The sequence below is a fragment of the Penicillium daleae genome (assembly GCF_028827525.1).
Source record: "Penicillium daleae strain IBT 16125 chromosome Unknown utg000008l_segment0_segment0, whole genome shotgun sequence".
In the NCBI taxonomy this organism is placed as follows: domain Eukaryota; kingdom Fungi; phylum Ascomycota; class Eurotiomycetes; order Eurotiales; family Aspergillaceae; genus Penicillium; species Penicillium daleae.
The window spans coordinates 6724770-6742914 of NW_026623156.1; the positions used below are offsets into that span (position 1 = coordinate 6724770).

Sequence of the window (18145 nt, forward strand, 5' to 3'; positions counted from 1 at the left end):
GTCCTGGTATAGACACAAATCTGCCACAGCACCAGACCTATTTAGCTAATGCAGGTGGCTAGCGTTCGCAAGGTCTCACAGAGTCCAACGATAATAGCAACGGTAGCTGTAACGGTCTGACGGTGACACGAGTGCCATCTGGAAATCTGAAGCTTGCCTCGATTCGAGGAGAGTAGGGTCACGAGACGTGCCGCAGGTTTGGGGTAGTGCTCGTCGGGTTCGCCGCTCTCCTCGAGGTGTGGCATACAGGGATCTTGGAGGGACTGTAGGACAGGCGCAACGTTGCACCGAAGGGTAGAAGTAAGACTGGGAGAGATTGTCGCATCATATCAGGTAAGGTATCGGAGGATGGTTATATGGTGGGTATTAGTGAGATAGTGAATTTGATAGGTATTCGAACAATAGATGAGATGCATTTGTTTGTTCACTTCGCTTCATAGAGTCTTCGAGGTATCATATCATAAATAGTAAACAAAATCCCAATCCCAATATATCGCATCCAGATCCGAATCCGAATCCAAACCAGCCATGCCGCGAAAACAAAAGTCTATGCATATGCGAATCCAAGACACACAGAAAAGCCGAGAAGATCATATCTGATCACCACCCATGAAATCGTAGACAGAAAAAGACGAAAAAAGTATGAACGGCGGGAAAGACAGCCCGTTTCAGACGAGGTGCAGAAAGCGAAATAGCCAACGCCTGAACAGCCTGTGCACAAGGTCAAATTTCCAATTCCAGAAAGAGATGTCGACAACAGCCCAACCCAAGGGTTCTGTCTGTCTTCTTTCACACGAGTCTCCCAATATATTATGCCAATATGTGTCAAGTGAAAAAAAGGGTCAATCGAAACAACCATCCGGCCAATAACTGGCAAATATTAAAACAGTAGAAAGGGAAAAAAAAACTCCATCCTGTCCTGTCCGGCGGGGACAGGACAGGATAATTGCCAGCGGTGTGGGATCCAGTCAAAAAGTCACACGGTCACTGGGCCAAGTCGTTGGGTATAATCCAGGGGGGCAAGAGAAACGGTAAATATGTCCAGGTAATTAAAAAGGGTCATAAGGAATAGGAGCTGGTGGCCGAGACTCCAAATGGGAATGGGGATTGATCATCCTCGGCAAGCACACTTTTTTTTTGTTGCGCGGCAGCTTTTGAAGATGGAACAATCCAAATAGAAGAGCGAAGCAACCGAGATGCTTCGAATATAACTCCAGACGCACAGGAAAATCAAATCCGGGGAATAGGGGTGGGGCGAAGGCGTGAGATCGTGAAGCTGCGTTAAAAGGGAATTGTAGGGAGTCCAAGAGAAAAAGTCGTACAGTAGTGTTGAGGTGGCCCTCCAGCCGTTCAGCAAACCTGGATTGGGGCGCCAGCAGCGAAGACATCCACGGGAACGGGGTGCTCCACGCAGATGGGATGAGGGAAGACAACCTTGCAGTCGGGTACTTGCACCTGCTCCGAGGAAACTGGCGACATACAATTGTAGTCGGAGTAATCAGAGTAGTCCTCGGTGAGGGCAGACGTGTCGGAAACTGCAGACTCGGAAAAGTCCGAGTAGTGCGAGGAATCCGAGGACGATCCGGAAGGTTGGGCATGCATAGGAAGCTGCTGGTGATCCAGATCCACGGGCATAGTGAACGGAACCTGAGAATAGGGAATAGGGCCTTGAAGACGGTCCCAGGCAGTGGGGACCTGGACCTGGGGTTGCAGAACCTGGACTGGGGACGGTTGAGCTGGGGCCGGGGCTGTAGTCATAACTGAGTCGGTGAACCGGGGGCAGTCCACGATCAGCTGTCGCAGTTCCGGGATGGTGATCCTCTTGGCTGGGTCGCGCTCAAAGACACGGCTCAGAATGTAGACCATCTCCGTGGACAGGGGCAAGATGGACTTGAGGAAGAATGGATCCTTGAGGTAGGCCCGGAAAGTGGAATCCTCGAGCGAGGCGCGCTTCCAGGGGTTGCGACCACAAGTCAGGTTGACCAGCATCACACCAAGACTCCAGACGTCATTGGCGGCCGAGGCGTAGCAGGACAAGGGGCGGGGGTGGGATTGTTGACATTCTGTGATGTTACGGGTATATTAGGATGACCGTTTCAGATGAGAAGGGGGGGGGGGGGGGGGGGGGGGGGAACGAGAAGACGAAGAGAGAGAACAAGAGACGTCAAAAGGGTGCTTCAGGAAAGCAACCCTAATGGCGGGGCTCAAAAACAAAAAAAAAAAAAAAGGATCCCAAGACACGGCATCAAGTGTCAAGGGTCAAGACACACTTACCAGGCGACATGTAGAAAGTGGAACCGCAACCAAAGTCCGAGGTGAAGTAATCCTCGGTCGCGAGGCCAAAGTCGGCGAGCTTGACCGTCATGCCCTGGTCGGTCACCAGAACGTTCTCCGGCTTCAGATCCCGGTGGTAAATCCCCATGGAATGGCAGAACTGTACGGCATCCAGGAGTTGGAGGAACACACGCTTGACCAAGGGGTCATTCCCGACAAAGTGGCCCTTGTCGGTGATGCTGGAGAACAAGTCGCCCTCGGGGCAAAACTCCATCACGACGTAGGTACAGTCCACGGAATCCATGATGCGAACAAGGGAGACCACATTGGGATGTTGGCTGGCCTGGTGGTGGAGACGAATTTCGCGCTGTTGATATTTGAGTTGTCGGGGATCCAGCCCAGACTTGTTGAGGGCCTTGACGGCATATTGGATATGCGTGTGGATGTCCAAGGCAGTATATACAACTCCATAGGCACCGACACCGAGGATCCCAGTGAGTTCCAGCCGGTTGGCCAAGATGAATCCTAATCGGTCCTCGGGAGCATAGCAGCGGGGGACGGGCGAGAGGGGAGGCGTTGGTAGTTCGGTCGGATACATATTCTGAATTGTGTATCTATCCGGAGGATCGTCCCAACGTGGTATGTCCAAGGGGGAAACAAGGGAGGGTAGAAGGGAAGGGGAGAAGAGTAGATATAGTCGAACAGGGAAGATCCAAAATAATGGTTTACTCCTGGGGATGAGAGTTCAGGTTTGATCTTCCGGGATAGATGGTCGAGTGGCAAGTGTTGACAAAACAACGGGTCGTGTCCAAGGGATCGAGGTCCAAGGTAAACCAGTGGCAATAGCAATAAATCGGAGTCCAGGGATTGTGGTATCTTTTTGGGTTGGCAAGTTTGGGGGGTTCCAAAATACTCCAGAGAGTTCACAGGTTGAAATCCATTCCCGGGAGAGTGATGGTCCAAGATGGGAAGGCCGATAGGAATAGTCCAGAGAGTGGGAGCAACGAAGAATAAATAAAATAAAAAAATAACAATAAGGTAGATCAACCGGAAGGTATCACACCAAGATTGCTAGTCAACGGGTGAGATCAAAAGGAAGGAGAGAGAGAGGGAGCGAGAAAAGAGGGAGAGATGTATAGAAGAGGAAGAAGGAGGGAGGAAGTAGAAAAGAAAGGATAGAGGAAGTCGAGAAGTCGAGGATAAGGAGGAGGAGATGCAGCGGGTATGATGGTTTGATTGTTTATGGGGCGGGCGAAGGCAACGGGAGGAGGAGGAGGAGGCCAGGAGAGGGGCGTTGATAAAAATAAGATCGATGATGTGGATGAGTGCGTGGAGATATCCAGTATATACTTACTGGAGGAGTACGGTAGTACTGTCTCCGTAGTCCTGGACGACTGGACGACTGGACGACTGGACAAGGACTCCGTCCACTAGGCTGACTTGGGCTGACTGCCTCCACATGGCCTGCCCTTCGAACGTTGTCCTCTTGTCGATACTTGGAAGAGTACTGGATGTACCACCAACTCGAGAGTCAACTGGATGTACTCCGTACCTAGTGTCCGTACTGTTGGCGACTGTTGGCTTCGGTTGGCGGTGTGCAGTGACTAACTTTCCAACCTTCCCACTCACGCTCCTTTTCCTCGGTCAACACCAATCCCCAACGGGCCTGGCGCAGGTCGTGCAGACGCCACCTGCCGGTGGTGATTGGGTGGGCCTGGGGGCAGTCGCACATAACGATCGACTGGCACAGACTGGGCCACTGGGGCCTTTGCCTCGCCCCCTATTTTGGGGGAGTTTTGGCCTGAGAAGACGGTACAAGTCCAACCATGATTGGCAGTGGTAATAGGCAGAATCCTGATCAACGCCAGCGCTTAACACCACAGCCACCCTGCACTTTCTCATCCACTTTCCATCGCTCATTCTCATCATCGTCCACTAGTCTCTCCAGTCTGTTTCTTGACTCCTTCCAGTTTGTGTACTCAACCCCAGTCAGTCTGTCTACTAGCCTCCCTCCCTCAAACTCTCTCAATGGGCTCGATCCTCGTCCCCCCTGGTCGAGTTCCCGCCACCACACTGGATTCATCATGCTCCCCCTTCTCAAGAGTCCAGTCGACCTCATCGGGGCTCCATCTGGGTTCCATCTGGCCCATCTAAACCCATCTGGGTTCCATCTTGGTCCGTGTCCCACCGCCATCCACGCTTTCCACGGCCCACACCTTCCCAGCCCCGCAGGGTGCGTGGTGAGTGGATCATCTTAGCGGCCGTGGAATGAGGCGACCGTGTCTGGTTTGACTGCTGCTCGCCTGCTGCGTGCTCCAAAAGCTAAAACTTCCCAACAGCCTGTCCTTCTGTGCCCCGTTTCATCCATGGGTACTAACCAGAGAGAGACTCGCGTTTGTTTGCGGTCGCAGCTGGATCTACACAGTATTTTTGCGTGGACTATGTACTCTGTTGATTCGGATGAGCTAATACTCCACAAGAGTCTAGAGTCTCGATTCTCTCGATGAGAAGGCCGCTTGTCAAACGGGCTTCGGCTCTTTCTACTCATAAGTTCCAGACTATTGGCATGTTCTTACTACTCTGCCCCCACAAAACACAAGTCCGCAGCAACACAGTCACAGAGAGCCCCAAAGGCGACTCGGCGGGAGCCAACGTCCAAAACAACCATCGGTCTACCGGGATTCGGTCAGTGGCCAGCCCCCCAGAAGTGAGGCAATGAGGACAGACCTCTTCGGGACCAACCAAATGGCTGGGGGAGAGTTCGTTTTCGAGAACGAGTGGATCTTCCCGGATCCGCACGGGCCCAGGACCCTGGCAGGTGAGCTGTCGCTCATTGGGGAGTTCCAAAGGGGTGCACGGTGCACTGCCTACTGCCCTTCCGAGTCGCAACTTGAGTCGCAGACTCGTTGCACAACCAGACTGGCGCTTACCGGATCACCTGGATCCTGGTGGCGGTCGTGACCAAGCCCTTGGCCACTTGGCCTGCTGGTGCTGGATGAGCTGGCGGGAAGAGTCCCCCCTGTCTGCACTGGTGACTGCACCCTCCAGTCCTCAGTAACTAGTTCCACGTCTGCTGAGTCCCGCCCCTTTCTCTCTCTGTCATGACTATGGCAGATCCCCCCACACCCACCACTCAGTGCCAGTCCCCTTCCACCCCCCCTGTCAAGGCCAGTCAAGGTCCGCCTCTCACGAGCGGTGAGAATCACCTGACCGGTTCGGCGATGCATCACATCCATCGACGGAATAGTCTGCTGTACCCCAGGATTGCCATTGGAGCTGAACTCACCCTGTCCTCCGAGTAGTCGTAGCAAGGAGTCGAGCTTGCTTTTTTGGCGCGCCTTCACCGCTACCTGCGACTCGCCAGCGAATGTTACCAGTACATTTTTACGGTGACTGACTGGCATGGTCCTACATAGTTGGATCCATAATCCTTCATAGTCGATGCATAGTCGCTGCAATTAAATTGATGATTGTCCAGAGGATGGATTGTGTCGACCAACATGGCGTGGAGTACTCCGTACCAAAGTATACATTGTTAGCGCAGCGACTGATATACTCTAACCTCTAACATCTCCTCACCTCCCCCAATGCGGACAACGGTATTGGTGCGTCCGAAAACAAATAATGCGATCCATCCATCCATCCACTGCTTCCTCCATTCCCATCTCTCCATGATCTCCCCGGCCTGCAGGTGGCGGAATGCCAGTCGCAGGGGGGAAGAGTATACTGTACCTACAACCCATGAAGGCTGGGTCTCCAACTCACGAAAACACTAAAACCCCCAAGACCCACAAAATAAACACACCTCGACATCATCATCGAGGGCCAAGCAACCATCACATCACGACTCTTGCCAGCTATCCCGATTCGGATAACTTTGCCACCCGCCAACCAGTGGCGAACGGGAAAACCTTTCAACTTAAGGCTCTTCTCCTCTTTGTTCCTCGGGTTCCAGGGGCTACTGTAGACTCGATACGGGTATCCATTGAATATGCTTTTGTGATATAATGATACTCGAGGATCGGGGGGAAGGGGGGATTACCATACAACGGAGGAAGATAGATGATCACGGGGCGATGTGAGATCGACGTTTTCCAGAAGACTCCATTCCGCATCGTGATGCCCAATTGCCTCTCTCTTAACCTATACTACATTATTAATCACTACCGAGTACTACAGAGTTTATTTTCTTCTGCATACCCAAAGTATCTTTACTAGCACCTCAGCTTCAATAGGCCTACCATACTTCGTCTGTCTATACAGTAGTTTTGCCCCACACTATGTAGAAATGCAAGTACCTCCCATCACATCACACTCCCGAAATATATCCAGTACAATAGCACAATGAATCATGCAACCAGGTAATAAAACCCCACCTCCACACGTCCACCTCGCATCCACCCAACCGGCTCTCTCGGCAGGGCCCATCCATCGTATCCACTCTTCTTTTCTTTGTCTGCTTCGCCGCCTCGTATCGCCATCCGTCTCAGGCCACCCAACCCAGCGAAAACGGTGAGTGGCCAGCGGCCACGCAATTCTCTCTATATCCCTCCCTCCCCCGGGCCAATCGGCTGTTATCCACGACTGGAAATCCCCCAAGCGATGGCGCTTCGAGCAGTGCGCAGTGCGCACGCAGGACATCATTATTCTTTGTTCAGACGGGCTGACCCTGCCATGGCCCATGGCCAGCCCACGGCCCGATTGGAGTCGCAAGGCATGGAGTGGAGTACATCTACACGCAGTCATCCTATTTGTCCGCCCTCCTCGTTATCCTCTAGCCTGGGACAGTGTTCAATAGGGTACCAGGAAAGACGTGCAGGTCAAAACCTGAATAAATCCCAGCCTCCAAGCCTCTCCTGTTTCACTTAAACCTCAAATCTACAGTGAGACCTCCACCCATCAAAAGCTATCCAACTACAGTGCAGTCCTCCGTACGTTGCACGGCCAACGCCAGCCGATAGAGAGTTTAAGTGATGGATGGCGCAGACCCACGCGAGAAACAAACCAGGCGCCCGTTGCCAATGCCCATTGAGTCCGACGCTTTTTGTGATGGGTCAACCCCTCATCTCATTATCTTGCTAACCTTCTTCCGTTCGGGAAGTCTTTATCCAGGGCCAATGGAGCCTATTAACGACGATTATCTCCGGAAACGGACCCAGTCGATCGGCGCGACGGTTGCGGTTCCATGGCTCGTTGATGTCAGATGTGCTGATCTAGAACATTGTCGGGTCCGACGACCTTGCCTCCTTCGTAGCTGGTGCAATGCAAATGCTATGCTTCCACTGGGACAGAGCACTATTATGCTTTCCGATCTTCTCTTCATTAGTTACCTCTTGCCTTTCTCGGAAATAATATCTCCGCACTCGATTCCTTCGTCGAAAACTCTCCTGTAGCTGGAGTTGGTTGCTGGGCGGACGGCTGACGGCTGAAACAGGATCTTGCGGGCTTGGAAGGGTTGTTAACTTTCGTCTCTATGTAGGAACTAAGCTAGGATCCTGCCCTTGGTTGTGGTTGAGATGTTCACGAAGGGGGTCCGGATGTAGCTAGCTGCTCGTACTTTCATCAGCCCGAGTCTGAGAGTCGTTAGACTTGGTCTTACGTTGATGTGCACATGGTAGCTTAGACTATTGTTATGCTGCGGCATTGAAAAAGATCGTCTTACAGTAGCGCTGATGGTATGTAGGCTCGGCTATGTACAAGCCAATCCCAACGAATTCACCCAGGTTTTAATTCGTTGCAGCGGGGTAGCGCTGATTTGATTGCGCCACTTACATATACGGAAGAGGGGCAAGGGGCTGTGAAGGCTGATAGGTCTGAGGCATAGTGCTATTGTTGATATATTATTGGTATGGGTTGGCTTTGCCCGGCTATAATTGCTCGCTGGGGTTGCCACGAGCATCCAGAAAGTTAGCGATGTTGTTTATCATTCATCTCAGTAGGCGAGTGTAAAAGGTTTCTGATATATGTGGCGAGGAGGAGGAGGAAGGGTTGCGGTTTGGGTTGACCAATGGTAAGAGGAGATAGTTGTTGACATAGTGTAGCTTGGCTCTATGTAGAGGGGCATCTTCTTGGATCACTAAGTCATGATGAGGATAAACATTTATCTTCGTTGGAGATTGTTACGTTTCTCGAATTCGTTTTCAGACCGAGGCTTATAGTGGGTTTCTTAGAGGGTTTTCCATCGCACCTCTAGGTTATTCTGAACATTCTGGCTGACTGGAAAAGAAATGGCATGCTGACAATAAACAAACGCTATATGAACGTCAACCATGTGAAGATAATGAATTGAACTAAACTAAAATCTCTAGGATATAGACATGAGGATGATAATTCCGTATTCTGGGTAAAAACGCCGTCGTAAAGGTCATCTCGCAACACCTATTTTCGGTTCAAAAAGGGATGCTTCAGCGCCTCAGCAGGTGTGCAGCGCTTCTCAGGATTGAGAGCCAAGCAACGCTCAAGGAAGTCCACGAATAGCGTCAAGTCTTTCGCATCAGTATCCGACATACCCCTGGTTCCCTTGCCCATCAAGCGCGTCTTGAGATCACGAGTCGGCTTCTTAAAATCCATCACTCGGGTCACCGGACGGCCAGTGAGCTTGTCTTCTTCGGCGCTGTGGAAGTTGAGCATATCGTCGAAGTGTAGATGGGCCAGAGAACCACGGCGGAGGAGCTTGGGAGGGTATTTGCCGCGGCACTCCATGATGGACTTGAGCATTTGGTTGTTGTTGCGGCCTGTGAAGAGAATCTTGCCGGTGTACAGCTCAAAGAGGGTGCAGCCGATAGACCACACGTCAATCGCGTAGTCATAAGGAATACCCAGGATAATTTCCGGGGCACGGTAGAAACGGCTGACAAGGTACGGTGTAATCTCGTTTTCCGATGCTGGAGACGCAGAACCCAAGTCACAGACCTTTAGAATATTGCGTTGCTCGTTGACGAGAAGATTGTCAGGTTTGAGATCTGCATGCAAGATGTTACACTTGCGAAGCAGACTCAGACCCAAAAAGATTTGTTGCGCATAGGCACGGATGGCTCGGAGATTCAGCCCAACGTCACGACCGAACTTCTTGAGCACCTCACGCAAATTCATGCTCAGGTTTTCGAAGACCATGCACAGATGACCTTTGTGCTCGAAATAGCGTACGAATTTGATGACGTGCTTCTTATCCTCGGGATCAGCCTCGTGCAGCTGCTCCAAGATCCCAATCTCTTTCATGCCCGCCTTGCGCATGGTATCATTTTGACGGATAATCTTGATGGCCACCAAAGTCCCGGTAACCGAATCGCTGGCTCGGACGACCGAGGAGAACATTCCCTTGCCAAGATTTTGCTGGACATGGTAGCGGCCGTTGATCAACTCACCGAGTCGCACGTTATAGTAACCTTCTGGGTCATCCCAGTTGTCCATCATGCTGATGTCCAGCTCTTGAGGTTGCGGCACAGCCGTTGCCGAGGCATGCGCGGGCTGTTCGTCCTTGGTATCCTCAGCAAACATGTCATCGTCATCCTCAGCGAACATATCGTAAGGGTCTTTCTCTTTAAGGGGTGGAGGTGGCTGCTCAGCGGGGGTGTCAGGGAGAAGAATATCCTGCCTGGTCGTTTGTGTTTCGTCATATGCGGCGGATGAAACATCCCCGTTTGTGGTTTGTGCACCATCAAGCTTTTGTCTCTCTTCCTTTGTATCGAGCATCGGGTCATAATCTGCGGCAGAGGGTTCATCCTTCTCCGTTTCGTCCGCGGGAGCATTCGAATTGGCCAAATCCGCATCTTTGCCGATCGTGAAATCAGAGAAGGCGTCACCAATCTGCTCACTTGGCGTGTGTACGGGCGAGATTTTCGGAGATTCTGTCGAGGCAAATTGACACACATTAGCACATTGCGCGTAATTTTGTCTTGGGGCGTAAGACCTACCGGACATATCTTGGGCACTTGTAGGCTCAGTACTAGGTGTCGATGAATCTGTCTCACCGTCGGGGACCTGCAAAGCCTTGAGGTGCATGGGAGTCGCCTGACTTCGATACTTCGCTTTGATTGCCTCACGCCGCTTGCGACGAGCCTCCAAAGCAGCAGCTTCGTCCATCGGTTCGGGTGGCTGCGACTCCTCCTCTGGTTCTGACATGGGAGTATCGGCCCTGGAAAAAGCCATTAGCATTTGAATCAAGAGCACTGGATGGAAAGCTTCAGACATACTCATCGGAAAAGCGGGCACGTTTCGGGAGAGCCTGCTGCATCTGATTCTTTTGTGTTTCAGCACCAAGCTTAGGGTCCCGAGCGCTAGCTGGGGTCTTTCCTCGTTCGCTCACTACCTGTTCAGCAGAGGATACGCGCCTAGTGCCCGTCGGGGGCCTGGTACCATCCACACTCGGGTTCGAGTCATCGTACTGCTTCGGCTTTCTGACTTCGCGGTAGGGGGAGCGGCTATGAGTACGTGGCCGCTTGTCTCTGCGTCGGTCGTAGCCATCGGTATACTGCAGACCACCGCCGTAGCTCTCCTCGCGGTCATAGTCGTAGTACGATTTTTGGCGGCGGGAGGGGGCATTTCGATCATACGGTCTGTCGTCGTATCTCGAACCGAAACGTCGCGGCGGCTCCTGCCGCGCATGCCGGGCCTCGTGCCCATCATACTCATCGTCACGTCTGCGCTTGTAGCCTCTGTTGTCACGATATGGTGAGCGCGAGCGGGATCGGGATCTCGTCCATGACCTGTGTCGGCGTGGCGATCTGCTGCCTCTCAGGGACGTGGGAGATCTGAGTGCAGAGGAAGTACTATCTCTGGGGGGACGGTCAACGCTGGTGCCATTAAGAGGAGGTTTTGACGCAGTTGCCTTCATCTCTGAGCCTGATTCGATGATCTCACCCTCAGAAGGGGTCGACAGGGACCTCGAGCGATTACGGGACGCCATACTTCCGACCGTCACGTTGTCAAAATTCGAATATCACCGCCTTGTGAAACTGGTATCTTTTTGATTCCCTTTTTATCTTCCTCCTGTTGCAATTTGTATACCTTTCTTCAATCGGCCTTTGGAGGAGGCTTCAATGAGAAAGTCTCAGTTAGCTCGAGCTTCAGAGAACAAAAAACGAATCTTCGGGGATGTTTGAAAGTCCAACCGGCTTGAGAGGCCTGCCTTCACACCAAAGCCTTGCAGCAGAGATTATCCAAGGCACATAATTTGGCCAGAGGCAAGATCTTGAATGGGTAGATGAGCGCAATGATAAAGCAGTGTAGGCTCCGGGTAGAAGGGAAGGAAAGAAAGCAGTGGTGATCGGACGTCGCACCTGCTGGCTGAGCCCCGATAGGCAGATTCTGCGCCATACCTCCTACGGCAGGCGGTGAAAACCCCCCTCTGATAAGCCACTCCTGGGATCTTCAGTTTTTTCCATTTTGCCATCGAAGTCAAGTCTTCTCGAGCTTCTCATTTCTCCTTCATCTTTCGATCAATCCTTTCCCTTATCTTTGAACTCTAGTCAAAATGGGTGGCGCAAGCAGAGAAGGTTCGCAGCACCCCTCAGAGCTTCTTCAAGTACCCCGCTGACTGTATCCATAGGCGGCAAGGCCAAGCCCCTCAAGGCTGCCAAGAAGGAGAAGAAGGACCTGGATGAGGATGAGCTCGCCTTCAAGGAGAAGCAGAGAGCTGGTGAGTATTATACGCCGTCAAAAAAAGAGTCACTTCATTCTAACCCGCATTTCATCGCAGATGCTGCCGCCAAGAAGGCTCTCCTTGAATCCACCAAGGGCAAGAAGGGTCCCCTCAACACCGGCCAGCAGGGCATCAAAAAGTCTGGCAAGAAATAAGGGATTGTCCTGGGACGATGAATAAGCGCCTTGCCTCTATATATATTTCGACTCTCCAGTCCACCTTTCACGAACCAAACGAGCCATGTCCCAATGACAGTAGAAAACGGCTGGCATTCTCCACATTAGCAAATACATACCACTACTGCGCTTTTGATATATCTCCTGCATATATTTGAGTAACTCAGTCTTTAATACTCTGTTCCAACATTTATACCATACTCAGGCCTTGCCTAAATCTTTGTCACTTGGACTCTCCGGCGGCTAAGCCCGCCCAGCTAGTTGGATCATGCGGTGGTTTTAACACTTCCGTATCGCACTCAAGGAACTACTTGACAGATGTCTAGGGAGGCATATGAGGATGTTTGTTTCAAGAAGTCTTGTTTTGAAAGCACATCGTTCGACCAATCAATCATAATCAAACACAGAATCCCCAAAAGAAAGGGAGGGTATCGTTGGCATCCTCGCCCAGCGTGGGAAATCAGAACGCTTCAAAAACGCCAGGGTCAAATCAAGCATAATATCAAGGAAACCAACCCAAGTATCCAAATCAGAACAAGAGAGAACCTCCTTTTCTCAAATCGACCACTTCAACTCGTGACGCGCTTGACCCACAGGTTACTACCATCGCCAAGATTCTCCCTTTCATCCAACCGTCTCCACGCGCGACTAACCTTCAACCCCAGCTCATGCTCTTCTCGCTTGATCTCCGCAATTTCATTCTCGATACTCTGCACACTGCGCTTGACCTCTGCTTTCGCAGCGAGATCATACGCGATAGACCCGGGCTGAATCACGCGCGTCAACTCGTGGATCACGGTCTCCAGGTTGAATCTGCGTTTCGCGAGCTCGTCGCGTCGGGCCTCTAGGGCCGCGATGCGACCTACCGTGTCCTTGGGCGCGTCGTCGGACTGGGTTGCCAATGTTGGCTCTTGAGCGGCCTCCGAGGGAGTGGGCTTTCTTACTGGCTTCTTGGAGGTGGGCATGGAAATGGGAACCGGGCGCCGGCGCGACATGATAGAACCCCGGAGGTCCTCTGTAGACTTCGATCCAAGGGTTAGACTTGCGCGTGGGCTGTTGTTTGGACTTCTATTGGCACTGTCGGTACCGATAGCGGTATGAGTCGCGCCCGAACGGCTTGGAGGCTGTTCAGACCGCACCATGTTGTCTATTGCTGCGTCGAGGTTTGTATTCGATGCCTCTCGCCGAGGGGTCTTGTAGACATGCTCGGTAGCCGGTCTCTCTGGCGACGGTTTCCTGCCGCCGCCGGTAATTGTCGTCACGACCGTAGGGGCAAAGCCCAAATTAGGAAGTTTGGGTTGGGAAATCGCGTCTTTACTGACGGAATGCTCTGTGAACGGCAACACACGTGACGACGATCGATTGCCGGTTTCTGGTGCGGGGTTTTCCTGCTTGGAGAGAATAGGGATCCGGCTCCGTGCCTGTTCAAGTTTCTTCCTGGGCTGCAATTGCTCGCGACCCCAGTGTAGGAGGTTGGTAGCGTGCGATCCGGACGATTTATGGAAGGCTGTTTTTCGCGGCTCTACTTGGACCGCTTGTCCGGCAGTGTTCTTTGTTGGCTCGCCCGAGTATGCATCCCAGCGAGTTGGTTGTTCGTTGCTACTTAGCGTGAACTTGATGGTTTTCGGTGCCGACTGCGAGGGGTCGGGCGGCGATGGCTCAGGATTACCCGCGCGAGATGGGACAGGAGCCGCGACTCCATATCCCCAAGAGCCCATTCGCTCGTGGCGGAACCCTCGATCAGCCTCGCTCTCTTCGATGGGCGAGACGCAGAAGCTGCTTCCACTATCACGTACTCGAGGCCCCAGTTCGGGTGAAACGGCTGGAGATAGATCTGGATATTGTTTGTTCTCATAGCTGGTGCCCGGAGGAGGTAGAGGCTTGGTAGATTGGGCAACTTGAGGACCTTTCACTGAAATTGTTGAATCGCTGTAAGTGCATTAGAATCTTGATACAACGAATGAAATGTTTGGGGCCCATACTATGGCAGCGCAGGCAAGTCCTTGGCATATCCTGCGCGCGCGGGATCCGGAGAGACCAGGCTCTCTGACGTTTCAATCGCGAATGTGGGGTTGCCAATCGGGCGACGCGATTTGAAGGGTCCTTTTAACCACATCTTGATATGAGAAAGTATTGCGGTTTGTTCGATAAAAGAAGTTTCTGATCAGCGATGCGATCGAAGGGCGCTTAATCTCCTTGCGTTGCGCTGTGGTGAGAAGAAATTCAAGGAGAGAGACACTAGTGGGCGAGCAGGCCAGATAGCTCCGACAGAGCCGGTGCAAGAATCCAGAGGCAATAGGCAATAGGTATGTAATGAAGAAGCCGAATGATCCGACTGTTTTCCACGGAAACAAAGCTGGCGGGGCAGCACACGTCAGGCGTCAGAGGTTAGCTGGAGGCTAAGGGATGCGTTGGAGAAGACAACAGAGTGATAGAAGAATGCTGCCTGCGATGCCAGCATGGCATCAACAGGATTCCCGAAGGATTCCCGAAGCGGGCAGGGGACAAATTAAATTGGGGGCGATGATCAAGTGGCGTGGCTTTGAATGGAACTTTCAGGACCTGAAGGGACTGGGCTCCGTGGGCTGTGTTTTTGGGAAGGGGGGAAAGGGAAATCGAGCCAGTTTCATGTTGTCGCTTGGGGCCTTCTCGTATAATGAAAGGGGAGATGCCACCTTAAGCAGGGGGTTAATGATGTCCCTTCTGGTTTCAAGCTAGACTCCATTTTTAAGTTTATTTTTAGGTCTAGCTCTGAATGTTATTTTGGCAGCCTGTCTCCCGTCAAGAAAGTATGCAAAACTGCAGTAGCGAATGACGAAAGAGAAAACAAACTAGTGTAAAGGGTAGCCATCACGTGCAGCGGGGGGAAGCATCGATGTCATTCTTCTCCGCAGCCTCCGGACTCCAATCCACTTCGTCCATCCGAGAAGCATCCCGGAACATTCCCTTCGTCCTTTCCACGCGTCCGATATCTCCTACTCCGTACACGTCCCAACATGGCTGCTGCCGGTGAGTCAGATGCCCAATCTCCATGGTTGAACCCTGCTAACTTCATATTCAAGAGGGCTCCGCGCCACAAGCTGAGGTGTTCGTATACCCGCGCTCCATTACCACCACCAGCCAAACTAACCCACCAGCTAGGATGTCAATCGCCTCACCCATCAACCTCGTCCTTCTCTCCCTCTTCGTCGTGCTGCTCTACTTCCACTTCCGCCCGAAACAGCCCGTCACACTCCCGCGGGGCCCGCCCCCAGTCGTATTCCGCACCTACACCCCCAAGACACTAATCGAGTTCAACGGCGAGGACGGCCGACCTGTCTTTCTGGCCGTGCGGGGCCGAGTCTTCGATGTCTCCCCGGGTAGGAACTTTTACGGTCCGGTATGTGGATAGCAATGCAATGGGTCGTCGAGGATGTTTCGAGAATATGCTTAGCTGATGACGCGATAGGGCGGTCCATACGAGAACTTTGCTGGTCGTGATGCCTCGCGTGGTCTGGCACACCAGAGCTTCGACGAGGAGATGCTGACCAAGGACCTCTCGGGTCCATTGGATGACCTGAAGGATCTGGATGCCGACCAGCTGGAGAACTTGCAGTCGTGGGAGGAGCGCTTCTCCGAGAAGTACCTGGTGGTTGGCAAGTTGGTTGCCGAGGGAGATCCTGAAGCTCCCAAGTCATGATTGTCTTTCGGTATATCGTCAGATGGTCACGAGGATAAGGATATGCCCACCAAAAAATGATGGAATCGGCTCTTTGAGCGGACGATTCCGCTTTGCATAAAACCAGCCTTAGGCCGTCTCGAGGGCTTGGGTTTAAGTCGGATATACTTTCGGATCATTTCAATGCATTTCTATTTCCAGCATTGGTTTGAAACTATTCTACCGGGTTATAGAACGTATAACTAAATACCAATCCAGGGCATTTCATTTTAAGCAACTACTATTGACACAGCATGAAAGAAGAAAAGCTAAAGCCCCCGAACAATAACGTCTCCATTTAAACCCCCCAAAATCAAGAAGTCGTAGGCATCGTATTCAGAGCGTGATGATGGCGGAACGGAATCCCGATCACCTTTTGAACGCGCTCAATTCAGAAACGGGAGGACATGGTGTTTACAGCTCACTCCGAATCTTCTCAGTCTGCTCAGCGGCCTGTTCACGGACCTTCTCAGCGGCCTCCTGGCCCTGAGCGCGGCCGCTCGCCGCGCCTACCTTGAGTTTCTCAAGAGCCCAGTTCAAAGTATCCATTACCTTGGCGTATATGGTCTCTTGTGGGTTACTGGTGCCGAACCGGAAGTAGGTCGCCTGACGACGAGCAGCAGCACGAAGCTCGTCGATGCTAGATCCCTGGTAGACAGGGATGCCGTACGAGTCGAGGTACTTCTTGAGGTCGGATTGCGACCAGTTGTCGAAGGTAGCCTGCTTAGCAGAGCCAGTGGCCTGGGCGAGATTCTTGGTAGCAGAGGCGTAGTGCTCGCCGCCAGCCTTCGAGGCCTTCAGGTAAGCATCCTTGGCGTGCTTGGTGAGCTCTTCGCGGGAAGCATCAGCCTTCTTTGCGGCCTTGGAGTTCATGGCAGAGAGGTATTTCCTGAATCTCACTGTTAGGTCAAGCTTCTCATGAAATTTGTATTCTCCAACTTACAAAAGATGCTCCTTGTCCCAGGTATCAAAGTTGTACTCATTCCATCCACCAGCAGCCCTGTGTGCATTGGCGCGAACCTTGGCGATAAGCTCATCACGCTTTCCGTACTGAGGAACGGGAACACCGCGAGCATCGAGGAAGGCCTTCAGGCGCGAGTCAGACCAAGTCTTGATAGCTGCGTCGAATTGATCCTCAATCTTCAGCTTGATATCATCCTTAGCACGGGCATACTCGTTTCCGGCTTTGGTAGTGGCGGCACCGAACGCCTCCGAGGCGGCGGCAGAAGCACTAGAAGCTTGCTCGACGAGGTAGGCACGGTGCTTACGAGCCAGGGCGATAAGCTCATTACGCTTCGAGCCCTGGGGAACCTTCACGTTGTGCTCGTCGAGGAATTCCTTCAACTTGGAGTCGGACCAAGCGTTGAAAAGCTCCTCGCTCAAGGATGCCTGGGCAGCCTCGGCGGAAGCCTTCGCGGACGCAGCAATACTCTTGGCCTGCAGGCTGGCAAGGCGGGAGTTGCGGCGCACCAAGGCGATCAGCTTGTCGCGGTTCGTGGGCTGGGGAGCAGGCCATCCCCGCTCATCAAGCCATTCCTTGAGATCAGACTCGGACCAGCTCTCGTACAGCCAGTTACCAGGGTATGCAGCAGTTTCGCCAACCTTCTTCGCAATGGACTCGTAGTTCTCACGGGCAGTCTTGATCAATACATCGCGCTTGCGGGGTTGAGGTGCCGGAATGCCATGGCGATCGAGGAATGCCTTCAACTGGGAGTCCGACCAACTAGCAATAATAAGGTTAGCAATGAAGAATAAGAGGTCACAGAAGAGAGCATGTAACTTACGTGTCAAAGACCCATTCCTTTGCCTCATGGAACTCATCAGTGACTCGATCCACGGCGTTGCCAAGGGGCTTCTGAACACGGGCTTCCCAGTTCGACTTGACCAGGTTCTCGAGATCCCGGCGGTCGGCGGGGGAAGGGTAGGGAATATCTATTGAGAATGTGTCAGATTCATACACAATAAATAGCAGGGAAATGAGTTGTCCATCCATACCATGGTCCGAGAGCCATCGCTCAAGCTCAGTTTCATGCCACTTGTTGTAAACTACAAGCCCGATGACGTTAGCGTGTGTGCAGGGATCACCCATCTAGATCCAGTCTCATCAACTCACCAGCTTTGCTCCACCAGCTGGAAGCTGCAACAGCTTCAGTGGTCGCAAGCAAGCACACTAGGCCAGTGGCCAGATTGAACTTCATCCTGGCAGTTTGTGTTTCAATGTGGTGTTAAAGAGCTCCGGGACAAGCTGTATGATCAAGAGTCAATCGTTAGTATAGGCTGTCGCAAGCTTGCAACATAGGCAGTGAGCAAGGACATACCACCAATAGTCAAAGGATGTTAACGAGGTTGAAATGAAAA

At 52.3% G+C, this 18145-nt stretch overlaps 7 protein-coding genes across 7 annotated transcripts; 3 read left to right on the forward strand and 4 right to left on the reverse strand.

Annotated features, from left to right (window-relative positions):
• Nucleotides 1-1350: 1350 nt before the first annotated feature.
• Nucleotides 1351-2872, reverse strand: N7458_010911 (serine/threonine-protein kinase; the record flags this gene model as incomplete). Its single annotated transcript, XM_056914293.1, has 2 exons — nt 1351-2063; nt 2275-2872. 2 exons carry the CDS (start codon nt 2870-2872, stop codon nt 1351-1353), a joined length of 1311 nt encoding a protein of 436 aa, XP_056763142.1.
• Nucleotides 2873-5019: 2147 nt separating this feature from the next.
• On the forward strand, nt 5020-5235 carry N7458_010912 (uncharacterized protein; the record flags this gene model as incomplete). The annotated part of the gene is made up of 1 exon (XM_056914294.1): nt 5020-5235. The coding sequence occupies one exon, from the start codon at nt 5020-5022 to the stop codon at nt 5233-5235; it is 216 nt and encodes a 71-aa protein (XP_056763143.1).
• Nucleotides 5236-8652: 3417 nt separating this feature from the next.
• On the reverse strand, nt 8653-11179 carry N7458_010913 (putative serine/threonine protein kinase (Prp4); the record flags this gene model as incomplete). Its single annotated transcript, XM_056914295.1, has 3 exons — nt 8653-10121; nt 10188-10408; nt 10467-11179. 3 exons carry the CDS (start codon nt 11177-11179, stop codon nt 8653-8655), a joined length of 2403 nt encoding a protein of 800 aa, XP_056763144.1.
• A 567-nt stretch (nt 11180-11746) lies between these two features.
• Nucleotides 11747-12069, forward strand: N7458_010914 (Translation machinery-associated protein 7; the record flags this gene model as incomplete). The annotated part of the gene is made up of 3 exons (XM_056914296.1): nt 11747-11768; nt 11822-11911; nt 11972-12069. The coding sequence occupies 3 exons, from the start codon at nt 11747-11749 to the stop codon at nt 12067-12069; spliced, it is 210 nt and encodes a 69-aa protein (XP_056763145.1).
• Nucleotides 12070-12659: 590 nt separating this feature from the next.
• On the reverse strand, nt 12660-14206 carry N7458_010915 (uncharacterized protein; the record flags this gene model as incomplete). Its single annotated transcript, XM_056914297.1, has 2 exons — nt 12660-14019; nt 14073-14206. 2 exons carry the CDS (start codon nt 14204-14206, stop codon nt 12660-12662), a joined length of 1494 nt encoding a protein of 497 aa, XP_056763146.1.
• Nucleotides 14207-15086: 880 nt separating this feature from the next.
• N7458_010916 (cytochrome b5-like heme/steroid binding domain-containing protein) lies at nt 15087-15769 on the forward strand (the record flags this gene model as incomplete). The annotated part of the gene is made up of 3 exons (XM_056914298.1): nt 15087-15099; nt 15153-15469; nt 15539-15769. 3 exons carry the CDS (start codon nt 15087-15089, stop codon nt 15767-15769), a joined length of 561 nt encoding a protein of 186 aa, XP_056763147.1.
• Nucleotides 15770-16201: 432 nt separating this feature from the next.
• ish1 (double-strand break repair enhancer MSC1) lies at nt 16202-17985 on the reverse strand (the record flags this gene model as incomplete). Its single annotated transcript, XM_056914299.1, has 5 exons — nt 16202-16676; nt 16731-17510; nt 17572-17719; nt 17783-17833; nt 17901-17985. 5 exons carry the CDS (start codon nt 17983-17985, stop codon nt 16202-16204), a joined length of 1539 nt encoding a protein of 512 aa, XP_056763148.1.
• Between the last annotated feature and the right edge of the window lie 160 nt (nt 17986-18145).